This window comes from Pteronotus mesoamericanus, unplaced genomic scaffold, assembly GCF_021234165.1.
Source record: "Pteronotus mesoamericanus isolate MK-2021 breed Mesoamerican mustached bat unplaced genomic scaffold, CSHL_Meso_final scaffold_651, whole genome shotgun sequence".
NCBI lineage: Eukaryota > Metazoa > Chordata > Mammalia > Chiroptera > Mormoopidae > Pteronotus > Pteronotus mesoamericanus.
This window is the reverse complement of record NW_026555325.1, coordinates 30,059,496-30,084,608: the sequence shown is the minus strand read 5'-3', so window position 1 is coordinate 30,084,608 and position 25,113 is coordinate 30,059,496. Positions and strand designations below refer to the sequence as shown.

Sequence of the window (25,113 nt, the reverse complement as noted above, 5' to 3'; positions counted from 1 at the left end):
ATGGTAGGCTGAGTAATAAGCTCCAAAGATATTGAAGTCCCAATTCCTGATGTTTGTGAATGCTACCTTATGTGGCAAAAGCAACTTGCAGATGTGATTAGGATAAGGATCTTGAGATGCAGAGATTATCTTGGTTTATCCAGCTGGGTCCCAACTATAATTACAGGTGTCCTTATAAGACTTGAGACAAGAGATTTGACTACAGAAAAGGAGGACTATGATGACAGAAGCAGAGATTAGAATGATGAGTTTTGAAGAGGAAAGAAGGGGCCACAAGCCAAGGAAGACAGACAGCCACTGCGAGTTGAAAAGGCAAGGAAATGCGTTTTCCCTAGAGGCTCCTGAAGGAACCAGCCCTACCAATACCTTGCCTATAGCCCAGTGAAACTGATTTTGGACTTCTGGCCTTCACAATTGTAAGAAAACATATTTGGGTTGCTTTAAGCCACTCAGTTTGTAGTAATTTGTTACAGCAGCCACAGAAAACTAATCCAATACTAAGTGAGTATTTAGCATTTCTTGGAACCACATGGTAACACAGTAGGTCTCAAAGTGAGGTCCCTGGATCAGCACTGATATCATTGCTACCTGAGTACTTCTGGAAATCCAGACCTGCTGAATCAGAAGCTCTGGGGGAAAGCCCAGCCATCTGTGATTTAACAAGCCCTCCAAGTGATTATGAGGCATGTTCAAGTTTGAGAACAACCCCTGGAACGTTTTCTCTATGAACTTAGTAATTAACAGGATGTTGTGCATTTTGAAAGGAGGAAATAGTCTAATGGAATATCACTTCTTTGAAAGGCTATGAGAACACAAAGTGAAAAACAGCAAGGACATTCCAAATATAATGCAACACACACACAAAAAAAACTTTAAAGTCTTAAAATAACAACAATAGGAGCTATTAGCAATTGAAAGCCTATGTTATTTATGCTTAAAGGTTTGAACCAGCAACAGTGATATATGAATACACTCACTGGAGGTGACCATTAAATAGAATACTTTTCCATAGCAGGTGAAAGAAAGTTAAAGTTAATGGAACCATAAATTAGTACTTTTGCTCACAAATCCAATTTCTCTATTATTCAGAGGGACTTCATTCTACTTCTATCAATTTCTCAGCCTAGAATTGCCACATTGAGCACATGGGGATAAAATTTCAAATGTTATAGTAACTGCAATGTTTAAAAACTTCAAATATATATCCGCAGGAACTTATAGAAAGAAGAGAACAGCATTAGGTACAACTTTTACATAATATTACCATATAATACCTATTTTTAAGCCAGTTTTCGTAGCACAAACATCTACTTATTGAATGAATGAATCAATGAATGAATGTCACATCTTAATAAGAAATGATCATAATTATCAAGCAGTATCAAAATTTAAACTATACTTTTAATTTCTACACTCTCATCCAAAGGACTACATCAGCTTACCTAAGTAATCTACAGGACTGTGTTTTCCTTTGTGGTAGTGAGCATTTTGCCTGTTTGCGGACCACACTCCAAGCTCATCAACACTTCTTGCACTACACAGAAATCAACTAGAGGAGTCCACTCTCTGAGGTTAAAGGCCTGGTCAACAAGAAAAGTCAAGGGGGCAATCATTTTCCTACTTAGGATCTTCTATATTAGCTCAAGGGGACCCAAATCAAATTGCACCCACAGTATTCTAATTTTGTTTTTACATGGCCCTTTTCTCACAATTCATGTGACATCAAGATAATTAGCAAAGTGCCACTTTATCAATTTCTTTACAGTTTCGACTGCTAGTTTAAGAAAAACAACTGAGGTGGGTGAAAGGGGCCATGATTAGACAAAACCAAGTGAAAGAGCTATTTCTTGATTCATGTGTCATATACCAATGATGCGTGTGCACATGTATATGCGCACACACAGGGCACTGGAGTCTAGTTATTACCCACCCTTTCGCATTGCATAGCTGGTGCCAAATAATTTTTCTGCTTATGCTGAACACCATGAACCCTATGAAGAAACTCTGTATTTTGATATTTTATCTTTTGCTATTAACCCCTAATTAGGATCTGCTAGGGAGAGAAATACACATCCTCCAAGGAGAAGCTGACAACTCATAACAGGACTATTGCCTCAGACAAGAGGTTATGTTAACTTATGCTGTGGTTACTAATGTCCCCGAGTATCCAAGTCACTACAGATACAATTCCTAGAATATTACCAGGTAATGGCCCTGAGCTATATGGGCCTTAAACCTATCCTGGACAAGAAGGGAAAGTGAATCGTGAATGGTTATATTCCACTCTATAATTTGTACCACACCATGAGGACACCTTGTACTATAAAGGAGAGTGGAGAATACCTGAGCTTTGAATTTAGGGACCTGAGAATCAGTCTGATGCTCTCTGATCACACTGTTAACACTACAGTAATGGGATGCCTTGCACATCCTGAAGCACCCTTCGGTCGCCTCCTAGAAGTGAGACCCTGGGCATCAGTCACCACAGCTCTACTACCCAGGCTGCACACATGTGTCCCAGGCACACAGACATAAGGCAAAAATATTGGAAATATCTAACCAACCACTCATGATTTCTCAGGGTACATCTGGTTGGATATACTAATCATATAATTATATGTACTAATCATATGAGATGTACTAATCATATAAGTTTGGTCAGAATTCAAACTATCTATCAGTTCAGGGAAAGCATTAATTTTATTTAATTTTACTGCTGACCTTATGTACAACCTAACAGGAAATAGGGTAACCACAAATAATGAAAATCCTCAGTTAATATCCATACTTGATTTCACTCATGAATTTTAAGGTCTTTTCCCCAAACTTTCAAACAAAGCTATTACAAAATAGCAAAGTGGCATATTTTTTGTTTCATTATGCAAGGTTTTGTGAACTCTCTACTGGATTCTTAGGAGAGCATCATGCACTATGGGGAAATATACCGGCAGTGCGAGATTCTGTAGCTTATGGAACTGGATGGAAATAAATCTGAGATGAGAGCACACAATTGAGACACTTCCTACTTAAGTAATGAATAATACTGTGTAAAAATAGTAAAGATAATTCCTATGTTTTGAGCACATTCCATGGTTCAGGGATCAAGCCAGGTGCTTTACATATACACAGTACAACCTTGCAATATATGCACTAAAGTAGAAATATAAAGTGTTTTAAGTTATAGGTTTTCCATGGCAAGGGGATCTGTAAAGAATCACAGCTAGTAAGATGAGGTAAAAGATATGTAAGGTCATTCTTTGGGTAAAGAATGAGTAAAGTCATTCTAAGTAAGTGATGCTGCAAAAGTAAACCCAGTGGTAGCAATGCATCCAGGCAACATAGGACAAAAGTGTTTGAAGCAGTGGAAAAGTAAAGCAGCTAGGGGACACCTTTCTTCCTCTTTGCCTTTGTCAGACAGGGGTGCTGATGACCCGAGGAACAGCTGGGACCTTGGCTGAGTACAGTTTCTATGGAAAGCTGAGGCAGAAGTCTCAAGAATAAGTCAATGGGAGCATGGGCAAGAATACACAATGGGAAAAGAATAATCTCTTCAATAAACTGTGCTGAGAAAACTGGATATCCACATGCAAAAGAAATGAGACCTTTATCTTATATTATACAAAAAAATCAACTCAAGGTTAATTAAATCTTTAAACATAAGACCTGAAACTCCTAGAAGAAAACCTAGTGGAAATGCTTCTTGATACTTGTCTTGACAATGATTTCTTGGTTATGACATCAAAAGCACAGTCAACAAAAGCAAATAGACAAATGAGACTATATGAAAATTTAAAAAAATGCAAAGCAAAGGAAACAATTAGCAAAGTGAAAAGGCGACCTACAGAATGGGAGAAAATACTTGTAAATCAAACATATAATAATATGTTAATAACCAAAACATATAAGGAACTCCTATAACTCAATAGCAAAGAAACCAAATAACCCAATTTAAAAATAGGCAAAAGACCTAAATAGACCTTTCATCAAAGAAGATGTAAAAATGGCCAACAGGTGGATGAAGAGGTGCTCAGCAGCATTAATCATCAGGGAAATGCAAATCAAAACTGCAATGAGATATCATCTCACACCTGTTAGGATAATATTATTTTTTAAAGATAGGTGTTGGTGATGATGTGGAGAAAAAGGAACGCTTTCACTCTGTGGATGGGAATGGAAATTAGTACAGCCACTATGGTACAGAGGAGTATCAAAAAATTATATGAGTTGGCAATCCTGCTTCTGAGTATATACTCCTAATAATTGAAATCAGGATCTCAAAGAGATATCTGTACATCCATGCCCATTGAAGGAGTATTCACAATAGCAAAGGAAATGGCAAATAGGAAAAAGCTTAAATACCCATAACAAATGAACGGATAAAGAAAATGTGGTATACTTGTATGTATGAAATGGAATATTACTCAGCCTTTAAAAAGAAGGAACTCCTGTCATTTGTTACAGTATGAACTTGAAGATATTCTAAGTGAAATAAGCCAGGCACAGAAGAACAAATGCTACATGATCCCACTTACATCAGGAATCTAAAATAGTCAAACTCAAAGAAGCCGAAAGTGGAATGGTGGTTACCAGGGAATGGGGGAGGAGGAATTGGAGAGGTGTACGTAGCTGTACTTCTGCGAGCTGAATAAGTCTTAGAGATCTACGGTACAGCACAGTGCATATAGTACTACATTAATAATACTACATTATACACAATACTTAAAATTTTAAGAGGGTAGATCTTATGTTAAGTATTCTTATCAAAGAAAAGGAAGGAAGGCAATTTCTACAGGTGATGGATAAGTTGAGGGCACTGTATATGGTGATGGTTGCATGGGTATATACTTCTCTTCAAATTCATCAAGATGTATGTACATTTTGGATCTTTGGGCTCACACCATTCATACTCCTGATCCTCATGACAAATGCCAATTTGGGTTTTGCAGATACCTAGAAATTGCCAGCTTTTTTTGCTATCCTTTCCATTTGAATCTCAGTTCTGTACGTCTGCCTATATTCCTTGTGATAGTGCTTAGTTTTTTCATACATCATCTTCTATGCCTTTTGAAGCATCCTTTGGGCAAACTTCTTTCTCAGGTGCACCAGATCTTCAATGGCATCTTTGTTAAGCTCAACAAGGCTTCGATTAACATGATGAGGACTGTGAAACCATATATTGCATGGGTGTACCCAAAACTGAAGTCAGTAGATGAATTAACCTACAAGCATGGTAATGGCAAAATCAAGAAAAACTGAATTGCCCTGGTAGACAATGCACTGATTGTTTGATCTCTTGGTAAATACAGCATCATCTCCATGGAGGATCTGATTCATGAGATCTATACTGTTGGAAACTGCTTCAAAGAAGGAAGCAACTTCCTGCAGTCCTTGAAATTATCTCTTCCATGAGGTGGAATGTAAAAAAAAAGACCACCCATTTTGTAGAAGGCAGAGATACTGGTAACAGGAAAGAAGAGATCACCAGGCATATTAGAAGGATGAACTAAGGTATCTACCATGGTTATTTTTATAACCTGGTAAGTTAATAAATAGTGACTGCTTTAAATTTTTTTAAAAAGATGTATATACATTAAATACTTGTATGTATAACTTTTTGTATGTCAATCATATTTCAATGCAAAATGTAGTGCATAAATAAGAATAAAACAGTTAAACTTATTAAAATCAGTTTAATTGACAGAAATGTCTAAAAAGAGATGAGACTCTGATAGGTATGATGTCTACCTGGAAGTTGAAAGTCAGGGGCAGAGAGGGGTGAGGCGGGACTACTAGGGAAGGACCAGTGGTTGGAGCAATCAGACTGACTGTAGAAGGTTACACCAGTGATAGGGGAACGGGGATGCCAAGGTCTGGTGGTTAGGCTCTGGTGGTAAGGATTCAGGATGTAACTTCACAGCAATTCATACACAGATGAGGAAGAGAAAGTGGAAGTAACGGAAATGACTCTCATAAAGTGAGAAACTGTAGATTGGGGTCAGGGAATGCCCCTTTCACACAAATACCAAGTATTACAGTGAGAACATGCAGGAGAACTAAGCCCTCTTTAATGTTCAGTCTCTTCAATGCAACAGTCAAGTCCTTCCCAAACAAATTTCCAGTTTTATTTCCCAAGCTCCCCTTCATGTAATCTCAAACAGACACTGTATTTTCCCAATTTTCCCACTCTGTCCTCTCCACCTAAGAATGTTTTCATTAATCCCCCATCAACGTCAACCCATTCACTAGTGATCAAACCAAATACTACTTCTCTGTGTATTTTTCTTCAATTTCCTCAACTGGATCCCCTTTCCATGCTCAGACAGAACCCTGTACTTCTACCATTTGTCACAATGTCTTGTCTCTTAAGTATTTACAAAGAAATTTCAGTCATTGGCTACATTATAAGATCCTTAAAGGCAGAACCATGCCTTCCCTCTCGTATCTGCCACTATGTTTTGGCAAAGTATATGTTTAATCAGCTTTAACTAAATTGAATTCAATTCTTATGTTGATTCTTAGGGAACGGAATCAGCTCAGAAATTCAGACTTTGCTACCTATTTATCCATGGCACTTAGAATGATTCCTGTCGTAGGTTGGTGCTCCATAGACACCAAATGACAAATGAACAAAAAAACTGGGCTCAGTATCTCCCATCAGTAATTGACAGAAGCTGTTGGAGAGCCATAAATGAAATGCCCTTTAAATAATAGCTTTTGCTCTTCAAATGTCTGTGCCCACATCTCTACTTAACAGCACGCAGTGACTGCTTATGTAGCAGCTACAGGATATCAGAAATCATGATTAGCTTTTCTTATTTTTAATTGAAGCATAACTTACATGAAATAAAGTGCACAAATCTACTTGCATAGAAATTGGATGCATGGCCACACGTGTATATTCCTACATTGCATGTCTCCATATGTATACATTCTGTCATCAGCACCCAGATCAAGACCTAGATTTCCAGCATTCCAGTAGGCTCTGTCCTGCCTACTTGCTCCCCTTATAAACCTACCCCATCACTATACACTAATTTTGCCTGAAAAAGTTATTTTACCCTTTCCATTATTCACTACCTTATGGAAACCTGAATTCCTTGAAAACAAAATCGTCATCTTCTCCCAGCTTTGGAATAGTCCTTCCGAGGTGACTGGTATCACCAGGCTTTGCTCAAAAATTCCTAAATAATGACAGCAATGGCCTCTAGTAGGCAGGCCTATTCTCCTGTGCATTAATAAAGGAGAAGGGGGCAAAACCAAAACAAAACACTTAAACCGTGTGTCACACTTTACAGCTGACTCTAGCAGCCCCAGTATCCGAGAGCTCTCTGAACCAGTTTCTCAAAGCCACATGTGGAGCTGCAATAAGAGCATGAGCTGGTCAGACCGGAATGCCCACGGCTCTGCTCCACATCATGCGCTCGTCCTACGTCCTCCCGCCCCCCTCCAAACACACAGAGACAACACGGGGCGTTCCCTGAAGAGACAGAACACCAATTTCAAAAGCAGAAGTAGAGCATCTCATTACTTTTCCCAGAAAGCTGTTGTTTTCAAGCAAAAATCATCTGGTCTGTTTCATTATTGCTGATAAGGAAAATGTTTTATTATGATGACCACTGTTTGTAAAAGTCATTAGCTCTCCGATTTTATTAAAACAAACAAGAATATTGCTTTTCTTGCTGAATTCAGAACAGGATTTTTCTTTAGGTGTCAGATGATGATTCAGCTAATGCAGAGTGAATGTGCAGGTACAGATTTTGATACATGGATCTATATTTCATATCAAATTATCTGAACTCTTCTGTGAGTGACTAGTTTTCTATTCCCCATGGAAGCAGGAAAAGAATACTAATGCAGTTCAGTTCTCAGGCACTGCCTTCAGCCAAAGGAAGCCGGTAGCACTAGCTTTGTTACAGCATATAGATGGGGAGCAACGTCAGCTCTACATTTTTGAGGTGTGTTTAAGTTGATGCCTTTAGGGGACTGTCTAATAATGAATATCATATTTAAATCAGTGTTATTTTAGTAGTCTGTGATATATAGTTTTTTCTTTATTTCTAGAGCTTTTACAAAGTTGATATTTCATTAAATGAGCTGAAAAGATAAGATTCAAGGTTTGATCAAGCATTGCCTCCTCAAACCCTTGTTTAAATAGTTACATAGAGTACTCAATAAGGCAGCAGTTGCCACCTGTGCTTGGGAGTTGACACAAGGACCTTTCCTCCCACAAAAATCCATTTCAGCTTTATGAACTCCTGTAAATCCTAAAATCTTCCTACTTCACTGTCTGGAGGAAGCTGTCAGTATAAATGTCATTCTTTCCAGACAAAAACTGAATACAAAGCAAAGACAACCTGGGTAGAAGGCTTCTCAATGCTATTCAGAGAAAATTTTTACACAACCAAAACTAAACTATTGCATCTTAGTAAATAAAAAACTATAAAGTATAACCTCAGTGTTGATGAAATGATTTTATTATCAGAACAAGTTTTAATTTATCCTAGGCAATGAACAATTTCACCTAAAACATATTCCCCAAAATGTAGAAAATACTGTATTGTCCAAATCGGCTTCTTACTAGGAGGAGTATATTAATGGTTTACTAGTCACAATGTAGGAAGAAAATATGTATCATAAAAAGGGAAAAATAATTGTGTTGCATAATTACATTGCTTTATGTAAAAAGGGACATTTATACCCAGTCTGGAAATCAGCAGTTTCTGATGAGATCCAAAAATACTAAGAATGCAGCAAGCCACAGATTCTCAGTTAGGTCAATGTGACTTCACATTGAAGTAGAAAGTAGATAATTAAGCAAGTATGGTGTTTAATTTGGGCCTTTTGAATATCATGGCGAAGTTTAATTCTGTAGTGTTAAGGTAAATATAAGAGAGAACCTTTGTTTCTTCTTGTTAACTGGTCAATCCTGATCAGTCCAGTAGATCTACTAAGTCAATAATGAAACCAGGATACGATAGTCCATTTACCCAAAATATCTGGATTTAAATCTCAGCTCTCCCACTGACTAGCTATGAGACCTTGGGCAAACTTATTAATCCTTTGGTAGCCTTGGTTTCTTCATCAATAAGGATGAGGAGTTACATTGTGAAGCCCACGACAAATGAATGCTAAGTGATCAATAGAACGCCTGGTCCACAGTGAGTGCTCAATACTATAGAGCTATGGCCATTATAATAATTATGATTATAATTATCATCAGTGATTCAAAATTTCATCCCAGCTATGCATTAAGCCAATTGTTTCCAAGTCCATTATCCAAATCCAAAAGAGGTGGGACTTTCATTGTGAGAAAAGTTTTCTTAAGTGCTATACAGAATAAAGAATTCCAAATTATTATCTAATATAAGGCCACATAAATCTGCTATGGAAATGGGGCTTGAATCTTACCAGAATCTCACCAGAAACTAAAAAAGTCTATGCTGTTCCAGGGCATTCTGTGCAATATGCTCATGTAAAGAGAGCCCCTGAAAGGAAATTCAGGGACCAGGGCAGTGAGAACTAGGCAAACATGAACAGCAGGATTTTTTTTTTAAACTTCTGTTATCTCTTTGCCTTTATATGAAATTCAACTTTTAAAATTGTTCTCCTTTTTAAAAGTTAAAACTGCAAGCTCTTTCATAACCCAAGTAGGGCTAAATTTATGCATAGTCATTTCCGTTCTTATCCCTACATCTTAGGGGTTGTTTTCATAGAAAATAAAGTACATAATAAAGATATTTTGAGAAAATAACTATTCATAATTCTGCCTTTCTAGAAGGAATCTTTTCATTTTTACATATTACCTTCCATTTATCTGTATATGTGGTTACCTCAGCAAAATGAACAAATGAGTTTGTTGCTTATTTTCAGGTAAAATTATACTAAATATTTTATTAGGACTATAAATAATATAGTTACTTTACAGTTACTTTTAAATGGTTGCATGCTATTTTGTCATTTTGATAGTAATAACTTAAATAATTCTACCGATATTACACATTAAGATTATTTTAAGTCCTGTTTTGGATTTGCTATAATTCTGTGCATATATGTGTACATTCACATATATTTTTAAAGTTGTAATAAATAACTTTACAAATGTACATGTTTTGGTTCTGTACATTTCTTTTCTCAGAGTAAATTCACAGGAGCTGAACTGCTGAGTCACAGTATATGAACACATTTGTGGTTATTATTCTAAATAACCATGTAACTTTCTAAACAGGTTGTATCAGCTTACCATAATTATTTGCTATTGCAAATTCTTCACTAGATTATGGAGTGTGAATTCAAAAAGTGTTATGTTAGTTCACATTACTGATTTTGGAGACATAGTAATGAAATCTCAGAGAGATTAAAACTGATTAATGGCCAGGTCTTCTGACATCTTCTTAAGGGTTCCCCACCCCGTACCACATTATCTAGAGTTTCTATTGGCCTCAGAATGTTCTCCTCAGAAAGAATGCATGCCAATACAGAAGGTCAAAGGACAGGAATGAGGGGAATCAGCAAAAATTCAAGGTAGGTGTGGATAAAAGGGGAAAAGGAAAATAAGGAAAAGCATTGAAAGACAACTTCCTAAGGCCATTCCAGGTCATTTCCATTCCAGAAAGTACATGATCCACTTGTGAACATCAAATCATGGTCATAACAAGGGATCTTATTTGATGAGGAGACAACAGTAGCACAGTACTTAAAAGTTTCACATCAAGGGATTAGAGAGGATTTAGGCCTTCAGCTTCCCAGCAGAACCCACCTCTCAGTCAGTAATAATCAGGGTTATATCCTACATTTTTAAAGTACTTTATAGCCCACAGCATTCCCTCACACAACCAGCCGAGGAAGTCAGGGCATGCATTCATTTCCCATTTTACAGATGAGAAAATGAGATTTCAGAGAGCAATGCTCCTGCTAAGCATCATCGGCTGAGGAAAGGCTGCAGCCTCCATCTCGAATTCTAGCTTGATGTTCTCCCATAGTGACGTGACTTCCATTTCTTAATAAGTAAGATTCATTTACTAATGAAAATAAATAAATAAACGTTATGTGAACTGCTAGGTTTCTGAAACTTGTTTTCTGAGTTGTCCCCCCCCCGCCCCCAAACTGACCTAGAAATTTTAAAGACCACAAGACCAATTGGCTTCAATTTTTGCCTCAGGCAAGTCAATTCTTCTTTTTGAAATTGTTTCGTCTTTTCTGAAAGAGGAAATTTGAGATAGCTGATTTTTAGGGTCCCTTCCCAACGCTTGTTATCAATGTCATGTGCAATTCTTAAAACTATTTGAAGGGGATCATTTTATTGAGTAAAACTCTAAATGTCAAACCTCCTTAAACAAGTGACATATTCCAAGCAATTTCAAAAATGTTTAAATGATGCAAAGAACAAAATTTAAAATAAACACATTCTATTAGCTGGACAAATTTTATTTTTGCTATTAAAATAGGCAAAAAGTATGACAATGCTGTTTCCATTTCATAATGATTCCAAGCCAACCAATAAGCAAAAGAGAATGCCATGAAGCATGACACCAAGAGAACACTTTGTGGCTTTGTTTGAACTTTGAAAAGCAAACCAAATGAATAATGAGAGGCTATACCTTAGTTCAGGTCAGAGGCAGACAGTCTAAGGGACAGAGTGTTCATCGGGCCAGAGTACTTTTCAATGGTGGCTTTTCAACCTATAGTAGTCATGAAATCCACATAATAGGTGGCAACTGCATATTTTTAAAATATAACAAAATAAATTACAGTGTAAGTTGTCGTAGTACATTGCAGAATGCAGCGCCATGGGAAGGCTGGGCTAACTATTAAGATGCTGCCTCAGCTGGGACTCTGCAGACTACACTTCAGCGGGCTCTAGGAGCTGGTTCTGCCTCTAAGAGGGCCCTGGAGGGAGGCTGGAAGGCTGCAAGAGGAAGGTGAGACGGGCTCCTTTCTGTTCTGCTTCCTGCTCCTGTCATCACTGCCCCTTCCCCAGCAGTACATCTTCACCACCACCCCGCCCCCCGCAGCGGCAGTTCATTCCCGCGACAGCAATTATTACAGTGTGCAGTTCTCCGCATTTCCACAACCAGCCTTGTCATGGTTCCTCGGAGACTCCACCTGGTCAGCGTTCCCTCCTCAAAGGTCTTTTACAGCTCCACGGTTCCTCCCCCAAGCTTCCAGGTTCTGACAATCCGGTCTCTTCCTATAAGCCCCCGTTCTCAGAAAGGGAGCTTCTTCCTGCCGTTACTACCTCCGTAATACTTCAATGCAGTGCTAATCAAAATGTCATGTAAAGACAGTGCTAGCCCTTGAAATGTTGGCTGCTGTCCCACCAGAATGTAAATTAACATCACTAAGCATACTGTGTAGTTCAGCTGACTTTTCTTCATAGGCAGACTTTCTTAAAAAAGAGGCAATGAGTTGATTTTCATTCAGGTCAAGCTCCTTATCACAGACTGCTAGCAAACCACGAACGGGTCAATTACTTAGAGTAATACAGTCATAGTGATTCCCTCTTGGTGAATGATTCTGTAAATTACAGTCACTCATAAAATAACTCCCGTGGTTTCTCTCTCCTAATGGGACATAGACGGATAGAGGTTAGACATAGGTGTATTATGAGTAAATTCTATGTTTTAATTATATACATGCAATGTGCACAAAACAGGTTATGATATAAAATGCACCATGTGGTCAAAATGTACTAGCCTCACAGGTAGATTATAAGAAAAAAATTTACCTAAATCCCAGTTGCATATGTATCTACATTACCTTCCTGTGACACAATATTTTTTAAAAAATAAATAAATAAAGGAGCTCAAAGAAAAGTATTCAAAGAACTCCATCCAATACAAACTTCCATTTGCAAATGAGAAAAAAGGTAACAGTAAATGAGAGATAGCTTTGTCTTTAAAGTCTTGATATGTAGTTTCTGTTAGGACCTAGGAAAGTGTATTGATTTGTATGAGTACATTATGTGGTAAGATTTTAGAGGACTTGAAGTAATTCTATGTCTTCTTTTATAAAAGTTCTTGTCTCTGCCAATCGTATTAATAGGCAAAGAGTCACTGGTGTCCAGCAATTATAGGAAGAGACTAGTGAGCCAGGCTATCTTCACCTATTTAAATATTTCCTACTAGCATAGCAATAACTTTACTGAATAGTTCACTAACATGTATCTAAGGTTAATGCATCCTAAAGTCTACTTCCATGATCAAAGTTAGTGTTATCAATAAAGGGGGCTCTAAGCTAAGAAAACAAAGGCAACATATAACATAAGCACACCACAACATTATCATATCATTATAAACGAGGCTCATTCTTTTATCTGTCATCACAAAACTACAGAAAACATTTTCCTGAATTCACATAAATATACACACTTTACAGGGTGTCTGAAAATTTGAAAATATAGGGCCAAATATTTCATCATTTATTATAGAACTATTCAAAAGATGACCATTTAATTGATCACCCAAGCTGGGTAATTTGAGTGTAAAGGAGAACTGACCCTAAGACAGATTGTATGGTCACCCAACTCGTGCAGAAAGTCAGCCTGAGTAATGCTCCGAAGATTCATTCACACATCAACTAGAAGAACTATGACATAATGAAGATTAAGTGAACACATAAGTCAAATGAAAAAAAAAATACAATAGATGAATAGTGCTCTATGCTTCTAGGCAGTATGCATATGAAAACATAATTTCTGTTATGTTGGTTCTTATTCCATGATGTATTCTTTGGCATTGTTTAGAATAGCTGGATTTTTTTTTTCTTTTTAAATAAAGCACACATGGCAACCACAAAAATGTGCCTCTTCAATCCTGGCCAAGGGGGATCGTAATTGACCCAGGGCCCAGCAGCTGTGTTTTAAAATCTACAGGTATATATTTGCAGGAAGGCCAAGCTGGATAGTCTGCTTGAAGCCCATGACTAAGAATCATGGGAATACTAAAGGCAAGCCCATTTCTGGGAGACATAGGTCCCCCCTGATGATCAACTGTGGCTCCAGGACTCCCTAAGAGCCCCACTGAATTACCCTCAGAGAGGCACAGCAGTCTTAGAGCTTCACCCAACTGTGTTCCCTTCCTTCCCTCTTTTCTGCACTCAAGGTCAGACTTACATTGTGAATTCACATAAATATACACACTTTACAGGGTGTCTGAAAATTGTGTGAAGGCTCCTCCAGCCTCCCTCGGACTCCCTCCCATTTCCCCTCACAGGCATTTCCCGGAATCAACTTCTTAACATTTAACCTCTTTTTGGTCTCTCCTTCTCAGAGGTCCAAAACTAAGGCAGTACAAATATTTACTGACTTAACCTGCTTTACATGTATTTAAAAACTCTTAACTGCCTTGTTCCTAAATACAAAAAATATTTTTAAACTGAGGGCACATAGATCAGCCATAGTTACATTTTGAAACTCTACTTAAAACCCAGATATATATATCGATATATATATATATATCTATATATATATATATGGTTTTTTCTTCTCCCTATAGGGTTAAGACAATTCAAACTGAAAAAGTTAACAGCATTTCATAAAACTTCAGTATTCAACCTGAATGTACAAGGGGGGGATCCCCCCCAAAACACAATTTATTTATTAAAAATTGTGTTTATTCTTACATATTTAAACTTCAGTCACCTTCAAAGTACTCTCCATTTGATGCAATACACCTACTGAGACTTTTCTTCCACTACTCAACAGTTTTTGAACACTTCCATTTTGATGTATTTTAGAGCTTCCGCTGTTTTTTTGTTTCACCTCTTCCACATTGGCAAGATGTTTTCCTTTGACGACTTTTTTTCATTGAGGAAACAAAAAAAAGTCACTCGGGGAAAGATTGGGTGAACAGGGAGGATGGGGCATGGGGCTCATGCCATTTTTGATCAAAAACTGCTGAACAGCATAGTGTGGGCAGGTGCGCTCATAAATCACCCATCATAAAACAAGCAAACTTGTTGAGTCTTCAAAAAAAATTCACCGAAGCCAAATGCAGCCTCTTACAAGAATGCTGGCTGGTACACTGATAGAGATCGGTTCCTAGATCACTCACCTAACAGGGGAAGCCTGCAGTACAAGGGGCCTGCCCTCCAGATGATAGTTCTGTTTTTTGGGGGGTCCCCCTTGTATTTCAACATGGCAGAGACAACCGAAGCTATTCTTACACCAGAGATTGATGCCTCCTAGTCTCATATATAAAACAAGGTGTTTAGATTAATGTATAACTTTTACATTTAAAGATCTATGGTTTTCAAAATTTATTTGTTTGCATTTACTTTTTAAGATTTTCTATCCATTATTGTAGGTTCATGGTGCTTTACATTTAATAAATATCTTTTAACTGAATCAAAGAATTTCATGGTCGAAAGGGTTCTTAACGTTACTTAATTCATCCCAGAAGATGAGATGTATTAAGTTCATTTGATCTTGTAGCAGAAGAAATTAGACAGTGCAAGCTGCCCAGTCATTTTTCTAACAGTCCATGTAATAATTCTGATTTTTGATGCCAGAAGTAAGAAACAGTTGTGGCCTCTCACCTCTTAACAGTTGTGGTCCACCACCCTTGCATTTTATTTTAAAACATTTAGGGTATTGTGAAAATTTGAATTACCTTCTTTTGATTATTTCTGCTGCTGTCTCCATAATAATTTTCCCCCCTTAGGTCAGATGGACAAATATATTGCCCACTCCAAGAAATTTAATAGAAATATATTTTCAATCTCTATGAAGGTAAACATTTAAAGTTCTATAATACAATGACTACAATAGATAAATTTTGCTAACTTAATGAAAGAAGGAAGTCATTTGGAAATCATGCTACGGTTAGAGCAGATGGGTGAAGTGGAGAAAACACTAGAGTAGGAGACAGCAGTGTGTTCTATTTCAGTTTCAGTCTTTAACGAATGAACTGTGTGACCTTTGGAATGCTACCTACCCTCTCAGGGTTTCTGCTTCCTGAGCTGCGAAATAAGAGGGTCGGACAAGATGGCTTATGAAGTCTTCCCTAGCTAGTTCGGTCACATGGATTCTACGTGCATTTTTCTATCACACATGGCTAGACTAATAACATCATTCATCCACAACTGACTGCATCTTAGTAGTAAAGGAAGAAACCCCAGACACAAATAATTCAACATGAAGAACAGTATCTAGTTCTTTTTTCACTTTGAAGCACGCATTATAACTAGGGACAATTTAAAAGGGAACTGTTATAGTTTAAACAAAACCACTTTTGAAACAAATATTCTATTGACAGACCCTCCTACAGCCTTCTACAGAGCCACTCAGGACTTGAGGATTAAAAGTATTCTTTTTCCATTCAGTTTGTTTTGGGACAGAGTGAAGCAGAACTAAGTGTCAAAGTGTTTCCTGTTCTGATGACAGATGGCCAGGCTGGCTGTGTGAGAGCTATGATAGACCATATCCTGCAGATCTACAGGAAAGGGCAAAAAAGTGCTCCTGGCTCTTACTAGCTTTCCTTGCTCATCATCAAAGCCTTGACCAACAGAACCCAACATGAATTCCAAACCTCGACCTCAGTGAGCAAGTTGGCATTCCCATGATGCACAGTTCTGCCATGTCAGCCAAAATTTCATGCAAAGCTATTTCCTCTCCCAAGGTAATAAAGCTGTAAGTATAAAAGCTCTATAGCCATTCTTTCCATATTTTCCCTAAGTTAGAAAGCTTGAAAACTAGAACAGAATGGTTCCAAAATAAGCAGTTTCCTTCACATTCATTTACCCAAGTTGAGAATTTTTTCATGCTTGAAAAGCCCACAGAATGAAGTTCATCCTTTTCAATCTATTCAAATGGCCTCTGGGGCATGTGCTGTTATTAAGTGAAAATTAAGTGTAGTTACCAAAGGAGAAGATGAATAAAAAGAATGTTTCCTTTAAGAAAACATGATATTGGGAAACAGCAGCTCTTTATAATAGAATTTGCCACAGGCAGACAATATTTTATAACTCAGACATTAAAAATAAAAATGTATTTGCAATTTTCACATCAATATTTACATGAAAATTTACTGGTAAAGGCATGCCACTTGGCACAATGCCCTATTTTGGAAAAATTTTCTGAACAAAATAAAGATAAAATGGATATAACAGTAAAGGTTAAAAATATTAAATATTTTTAGAAATAATTTTCCATGTTCTGCAAATAAATCACTATTGTTAATATGTGCATGACTATGAGAAGATAAGTCTTTATGAGTTTTGACTTTAAGCAGCCTAATCGTTAGTAGTGACGTTAAGCCTTGAAATAGCCAAGAAGACTATGGCAGCCTCAGAGAATTGGTTTCATAGATAAAGGTGCCTCACTCAGTTCATGCAGGAATTGCAAAGCAGCAGGGGAAACACAGTCTACAAAAGGAACTGAATTTTCTACCAGCAGTTTCTGTTACCCTCTTAATAACAATGAAGACACTAAAACATAATTCTACCAGTGAAGACTACAATGATAACATATATTACAATGGATTTTTTCAAGTTGTATGATATGGAAGCTAACTTCTTTCAAAGCTTCTGATGGATTTTTTTTAAGGCTCCTAAGCCCACAAGTAATAAATAACTAACTAGAGTGGTCAGAGGATGTAGCAACATCTTTCACTGGAAAAACAAATTATTTTGAAAAATATTTTAGGTATCTGACTAAAAGTTACTTACTATAAAGGATAAACTGCATATATTTTTGTAAGTCAAAGAATGCATGACTAATTCTTAAGGAGCCTTTTATGACTGTTTAAAATATTACTACTGTTACACAAGAATAAAAGATTTAACCTTACAGTTACATAAGAATTATATGAAGTAACTTGACAGATCATACCTTTTTCAGGAACCGGACTCCATAGGTAAATACATAAAGGTAAAATGAAAATCTCCACCTGTAGAAGGTTAAAAAAAATTCCATGACATTCAGCTTATATACTTTATTGCATATTCTGAAATATGTGAGTGAAAAAGTCTATTAAATTTGTCCCCCAACCTGAGATTAAATTTAATGAACAATTTCAGTGCTAGCTGAACACATATACTCATGTGCATGGCTTACTGAAAATATTTTAAATATTAGTAATTATATTCACAACTTAAATTTCCTTTCACTTAATTCATGTATTTGCCAATTTGCTCATCTTCTCTTTCCCCAAAATGTGAATTTCCTCTTGTTAATCATTTGTGAAGGGTGTATTTCAACAATATAAAGATATATAAGATGGTTTTGAAATCTGTCTGATTCAGATATTAACTTTACTTAACTGATGTTCATATTTGTTTTAAAAATAAAAACCCTAATATTTTTAAATTAGGCAAGGTATTTTTCTTCATTTGTCTTTTACAGATATTTATCACCATCCTGTGGATATTACTAAATAAAGGAATCCATCTGAAGTCTAAATCATCCATCTAAGGTATAACTTAATGACAATCTTACACCATTCAAAACTGTAGATCTAGCTGGTAGACTTTCCTTTTTTAATGAGGAAAAAATTTTAAGTTCTCCTTCCATTGTAAATGATTCATTTCAATGTTTAAGTCTTTCAGAATATGACTTTATTTGTATAGACTTCATATAAATTGGATCGTTAGATACTACAAAAGCAGTCTTATCCTAGTACTCAATTCCCAATTTTAGTTCTTATGTTTTCTGAGTGTGAATAGCTGTGCCCTTAAAACCTGGCTAGATTTCACTAAATAGCATTTCTCAGGTTATGTTATTAATGGTGTTAAAGGTACTGTGAGTTATAAGTTGTAAATTAACTCAAAGGAGGAAGTGATCAGTTAGCTTCAATTTGTCAGGAAGCAAATGGCTTTTTGTGTTTGTAAGCCAGGTAAAAATTTCAAATATGGCGAGAAAAGGATTATTTTAGGATATTATTCAAGTTATAGACAAAATTTCCTGGAAGAAATGACAGCTACATTCAAGTAAGAGACAGAGTAAGACCCAACAGCAGACACAAATGTCCCTGAGAGTTTTGTGCCTGTGTTGAGTGACTCACCAAACATTCTGAAATTAAAGTCAGAACTAACATTTAGAGAAGAGCTTAAAACCTCAGGTTGGAAATCTTCAACTAATAATTCATAAAACCTGAATGCAGTTAGAAACAATAGAAACTAATGGAAGCAGTAATTATTCAACAAAAGCTTCCAAACAATGTAGAGAAGCATTGATTCTAAAACCTCATACAAAAGCTCTCTTGTAAGTGAAGGTGGTTCACTTAGCTAGTGAAGAATCAAAATCAAGGACCTAATTTTGGCTTTTTTTTTAGTTTTTTAAGTATAGTTAGTACGCAATCTTATACTGGTTATATTAGTTGCAGGTATACAATCACTAGATGATGTTACATATATCTTGGTATACACACACATACAATACAAAATAGAATACTGTACAACAATAGAGAAGAATGAATTGTTGTTTGCAACAACATGGATGGATCTAGTGAAATAAGTCAGGCAGAGAAGGACTTAATTTAACCCCATCTCTCTCCATTATAAGCTTTTTGCTGATTGCAGGTGAGAGTGTGTGCTTCTTTCTGTTTGGGTGCACAAATTCTAGGGCAGAAGCCAAGACCAGGGATGGTTTCAAAGGCATGTAATTTGTGCAAGTCACATAGGGTGTCATGTTTGGTTTAATGCTTTGTTCCCACTATCTAGAAATTCTTAATCATTGTTGAACAAGGGGCTCCATTTTATTTTGCACTGAGCCCTGCAAATTATGTAACTGGTTCTGGTTCAGACACATAGATTCTCCAAACATTGGACAGATCTATTAGTATCGCTTGACTTCAGTTTCATCTCTGTAATGGGAGAGTAGGTTTATATTATACTGCTTTTGATATAATACTGGTGGCTCAAGGATTGGATAGCACAAATAACCTCCATTTCTCTCTAGTCCCTGTCTATCCCTATTATATTAATCCAACCTACTTCATGAATTTGCAGGTCACTTTTCCGGCTGCTGAAAGCAACTGAATTTGCACCGTAAGTAATTTATAACAGTTGCTTTAGCTCTAAGACTTTCATTAATAGGCAGTGATCAGGCAGTTTTTATGTAAAATAAAAATTTTATGGAAGTCACTGGAATTCTTACAATAACTTATGTATCTACATTTTTATTTCATTACAAAAATGACTGAGTTTTCATAAGACATAGGTTCTATTGCAGAAAAACAGATGCCTCCATCATTTGAATAACAACTTGTGATGAATAATTACACAGAAGAGTTTATTTCCATAAAATATTTGCAGAAAGCAAAATTTTCAAGCATTTTGCCACATGCAGAAAGTACTTTTTAAAATTTGTGTAGTTTCATATAAGTTCAAGTTTTAAATACCAGCCCCTGATAAAGCCTCTCCCAACCTCCCACAAAGGTATCTATGAAAAGAGGTAAATAAAGGTGTGTGCAACCACAAAAAGGAGGGGCTGACCTCCAACCTATTCCAAGAATCAGAGAAAAAATTTGCAGCAGGAGAAAAAAGAATAAACTAGATTTTTAAAATGTAATAAAAGGCAACAAGAAACAAGCTATGGGTCTTGAGGTAAGTAAGCAAATCTTTGTATATCTTCCTTTCTCCACTTTCTGCCATTGTACACAGAAATACAAATATCTGTATCATTCAGAAACCCAGCCAGCTCTCTGTCATGATACTTTTTGAGGCAGTAGGAGAATCTCCCCACCCCATCAATTAGTGACTGTGACTTTCGAACAATGAGTCGGAAGAAAGGGAAATGCTCTAGGAGGTTCAGTCGCAGAAAAGCAGATTTAGAGACAAGATGATATGGTGGCATTGCATTCTGAGTATTGGGTTCTTATATAATCTATATGCCGAGTAACAAAAAACAAGACATTGCAGATAGCTGCTACTCCTTTAGACCGTTGAGAATGCAGCAGGGCTTATAACCTGCTCTAAGACCTAAAGAGGACTTTTACTGGCAAACAGAGGACAGAGAATGGGGCCAAGAGCAACCCAGGCACCCTTTCTGTGAGCAGGTCTAGATGGATTATTCCCAAATTCAGGGATAATGAAAATAACTGCTAAATATCGACATAGGTCTAGTAAGAAGTACTGCATTTAAGTATGTAAAAAAACAAGCATGCTAAAGATTCAAAGGAAGAACTGTCTCCTAAAAGTGACTTCCTAAAGGAATCAGAAGTGAATTTTAAAAAAATATTTGGCATTGTTAATATGATATAAGAATATATGTCCCTGAAAATCAAAATTAGAAAACCGTAAATCAATAAAAGGCTATTGGGTAAGATAAAAAGATGGTATAGGTGAAATAAAGAAGTTAAAAGTGAAGTGACAGAATTATTACCCACAAGGATGGCAGGAAGTAGATACATACTGTGTAAAATTAAATCACTGATGCCGAAGATAAACACCCACATAAGGCTGGAGAAAAGAACCAATGGTGAAAGAATACCCTGGATCTGGGGGGTGGGGAAAACCAAGTCTAATTATAGTTGTTTCTGAGAAAACACAAGTAAAGAATTGAAATAGAAGTAATGATCACAGGCACAATTTTAAAAAACTAAACCGAAAAAAAGGACTAAGTTTTATGCCAATCAATTCAAAGCCACAATCCTAGACAAAAAATTTGAGTCCTAGAGTTAAAATTTAAAAAAAGGTCCTTCAGTATTCAGACATAAAAACAAGTTAACACACAAACCAAATGAAAATAAGTTATTATTAAAGGAACAAGTGTCCAGTTGGTCTTACATTTCTCCTGTGTATTACTAAATTGCAGAAAAAGAGAAGACACAATCGAAGAAAGATATTGCCAACCAAACTGCCTTTCACTTGTAAAGGAATATGAAAAATAGGAATATTTAAAAACTCTGAAAATACATTACTCATTAGCCTTTCCTAAAAAAAATTGCCTAAGCCAATTACAATCCACTGAGATACAAATAAAAATTAACAATTTAAAAAGTATAATTTTAGAATAAAAGGACTATGGTTAGCAACACAAATAACTGCCTTACATTTCACTGTCAAATTAAATGCTATTGTTCTTAAGGGATAGTTTAGTATGAAATATGTAATTCTCAGATTATATTAATGAAAACAGGAATGATGAGGGAAGCATTACATTTATTAATAGTTTATTTTTTATTGTATTTTTCCCATTACTATTTATCCTTCCTATACCCTCTTCCACTTCCACTTATCCCCCTCCCCCCAGCAATCACCACCCTGTTGTCCGAGTCCATAAGCCCTTTTTCCTTTTTGCTCCATCCCTCCACCTCCAACTACCTACCTCCGAGGGCGGTCACCCTGCTGTCTATGAGTCTGTCTCTGTTTTTCTTGTTAGTTCAGTTTGTTCATTAGATTCCACACATGAGTGAAGTAAATTTATTCTTTTACAGGGAAATTTCAAAAGACACTTGTTATGATAACAAGAAATATAGTTAAAGAATGTTCCTTTACAAATGTAAAGATGACTCCTGGTTAAAGATGGCAAATTGATTGCATGAATTTACCTCTGTGCCTCTATGAAGGTAGCACTAAACAAGCAGAAGAGGGATTTTGTTAAGAAAGCATAAACTCAGAAGGACACGGAAAACGGGAGTGAGGACACCCGCCCCATTCTGGAGACCGGAAAGCAGAAGGCAAGTGTCAGCCTGGGAGCAGGACAAGGAGCTGGGTCCTGAGCTGTTGGGAGAGGTGCTCAAAAGCGCCAGACAATCCCAGGAAGACTCTCAGCGAGGAGCCGACCCTGCAAGGTAGGAAGCTTTACTGGAGACAGAGGCTGAGGGATGAGGTTGCCCAATGTCATACTGTTGCAGGTGGCAAAACCAGGACACGAATCTAGCATAGCACTAAATCTAGAGCCCACTCTCAAATTCCCCAGAATTTGAGCTCGCTTCTTTGCCTAGAGAATTCAGTGTGTTCCACTACATTTGTTTGGACCTGAAAAACCTTTTATAGTCATTAAACGTGAAAAATTAAATGGAAAGGTAGTAAAAACTACCACCCACTGAATCTGATTTATTGCCCTTATACAATAAGTCTGAAAGGGATCTTTGTTTAAATCAAAGCAATAAAATATGCCATAAAAGGCAGCAAATCAGAGTTGAGGTCTTGTGTCGCACTGCCAGGTGTCACCCAAATGGTACTGGGATCCTAATCTCTAGGGAAAGTGGAAGCAGGGGGAAAACATCCAGATCAGCACCCTGAACTCAACTCAGAAAACCATCTAGAGAAAGCAGGGTAATAAGCACTTGGGGCTTTTTGTTTGTTTGTTTTTAACATTTTTGAAGAGCTTCCTCAGTGCTAGGTGCTATTCTAAGCACTGTACAAATGGGAAGCCATTTAGTGAAACAATTCTGCACAACAGGGTCGGTACTATTGTTATTATCCCTCTCTCTCTCTCTCTTTTTTTTTTCCCAGGTGAGGAAACAAATACAAGAACAGCTTACCAACTAAATGGCACCTAGCTATTGAGGGTGAGAGCCAGGACTGAAAACAAGACAGTCTGGTACTAGCGTCCCATCTCTTAACCATTAAGCTGTGTTGCCTCTTCCTGATTTTATCCACCTGAAAATTAGAGACCATGTACTCCGATGAAATGGTGTTTCTAACTGAAAAAACATTAATGGACACCACATGATAATAGTCCCTGCCCTAATGAATAGAAACTGGCTGCTTGCAAAATTGGATGTAGGGAAGGACTGCACTGGTTCTTTTTTGCAATACCATGGCAGTTAAAACAATATTGAGCTTGTCAACTAAAGTTAACAGTAATACCCAGGGGGCCCTTCTCCGTCTTAGCCACTCATCCTATCTACCTGCGGAAACACTACTCGCCCTTTGGGATTCTGGCCAACTGCTAGCTATTCCACGAAGCTGCCTTGTCTCAATCCTGCAGCATGAAAACCATTGCAATTCTCTGATGACGTGCTCTTTACCTCTTAAATCCCATCTTTGACTATAGCCACAAACCTCTGACTTGGTTGTGAGTTCCAAGTTGGTAACTTACTAGGTTTTATTTATCTTTCTGACAGCAACCAGTGTTTTGTGAGAATTAGCTCCTAAACTGACATCTAAATTTTTACTAAAGGTATGAGTGCTCCCTTCATGTATTTATTTTTAAGTTTATTTTAACCAAAATAGTCATCAAATAGTCTTATCAGCTATTCTATATAAAACTTGCATAAGAAAGGAAAAAGACATGACATATATGGCTAATGCAATTTTTAATATAATCAATATAAAATTTGTAATCAAAGAGAGTCAACTCTGAAATGATTTAAATAATGAAAAATACTGTTATTGACTGCAAAATTAGGATAGATTATTAGAGCACAAAATAATTAGTATTATGTAGTGTCTGATTCTGACATGGAATTTGATTTTGAGATATTTCTTACTTGAGGTATTCGATCATCTAAACAGACAGGGATTAACTCATTTCTTACCAATACATGAAGAAAATGAAGTAGGATTTGTATCTTTTCTTTCATAAAATTTAACATTTAATATAAATCAAGCCACTATAGCTTGCAACTTATTGCAAATAAAGACAACTATGGTGTTGGATAAGTAAATAGAGTATCATCTAAAAAGATTAGTATAGACTTCATTATATTGATACTTTAAAATATATAAATCTGTCATTTTATCACTAAGCACAAGGTAGGTGAAATTCCTATTTTTCTACCAAAAACTCAAAGCTAATGATTTTTATATGAACAAAGCTACTATATAAACATATTATACTCATTTTATTACTTCTTCTATAAAGTACAACTGGGCTTATAAAAACCCTTCAAAGGGGTTTTTGTGTTATATATGACAGAAAGGCTTCCAAAAAGCTTTGAAGATGTTTCAAGCTTGATGGCAAAAGTCAGCTTTATCAGAGTGAACAGTACTTCTACTTACTAGGTATTCTTTGAGGATCACAAATTATTTATTTATTTGTTTGTTTATTTTAGAGATTTTTGAGATTTATTGACTTGAGAGAGAGAAAGGAAGGGAGAGAAAGAGAGAAACATCAATTTGTTGTTCCACTTACTTATGCATTCACTGCTTGATTCCTGTATGTGCCCTGACCAGGGATTGAACCCAAAATCTTAGTGCATTGGGATGACTTTCCAACCTGCTAAG

At 36.6% G+C, this 25,113-nt stretch overlaps 1 protein-coding gene across 2 annotated transcripts in view; it reads right to left on the bottom strand.

Moving 5' to 3' along the window:
- CERS6 (ceramide synthase 6) overlaps positions 1-25,113 on the bottom strand; it is a 291,055-nt gene that overhangs the window by 103,099 nt on the left and 162,843 nt on the right. For both annotated transcript variants that reach the window (XM_054562522.1, XM_054562523.1), the window contains exon 4: positions 17,828-17,885. In XM_054562522.1, the coding sequence (XP_054418497.1) occupies positions 17,828-17,885 (58 nt within the window). The remainder of the gene's footprint in view (positions 1-17,827; positions 17,886-25,113) is intronic.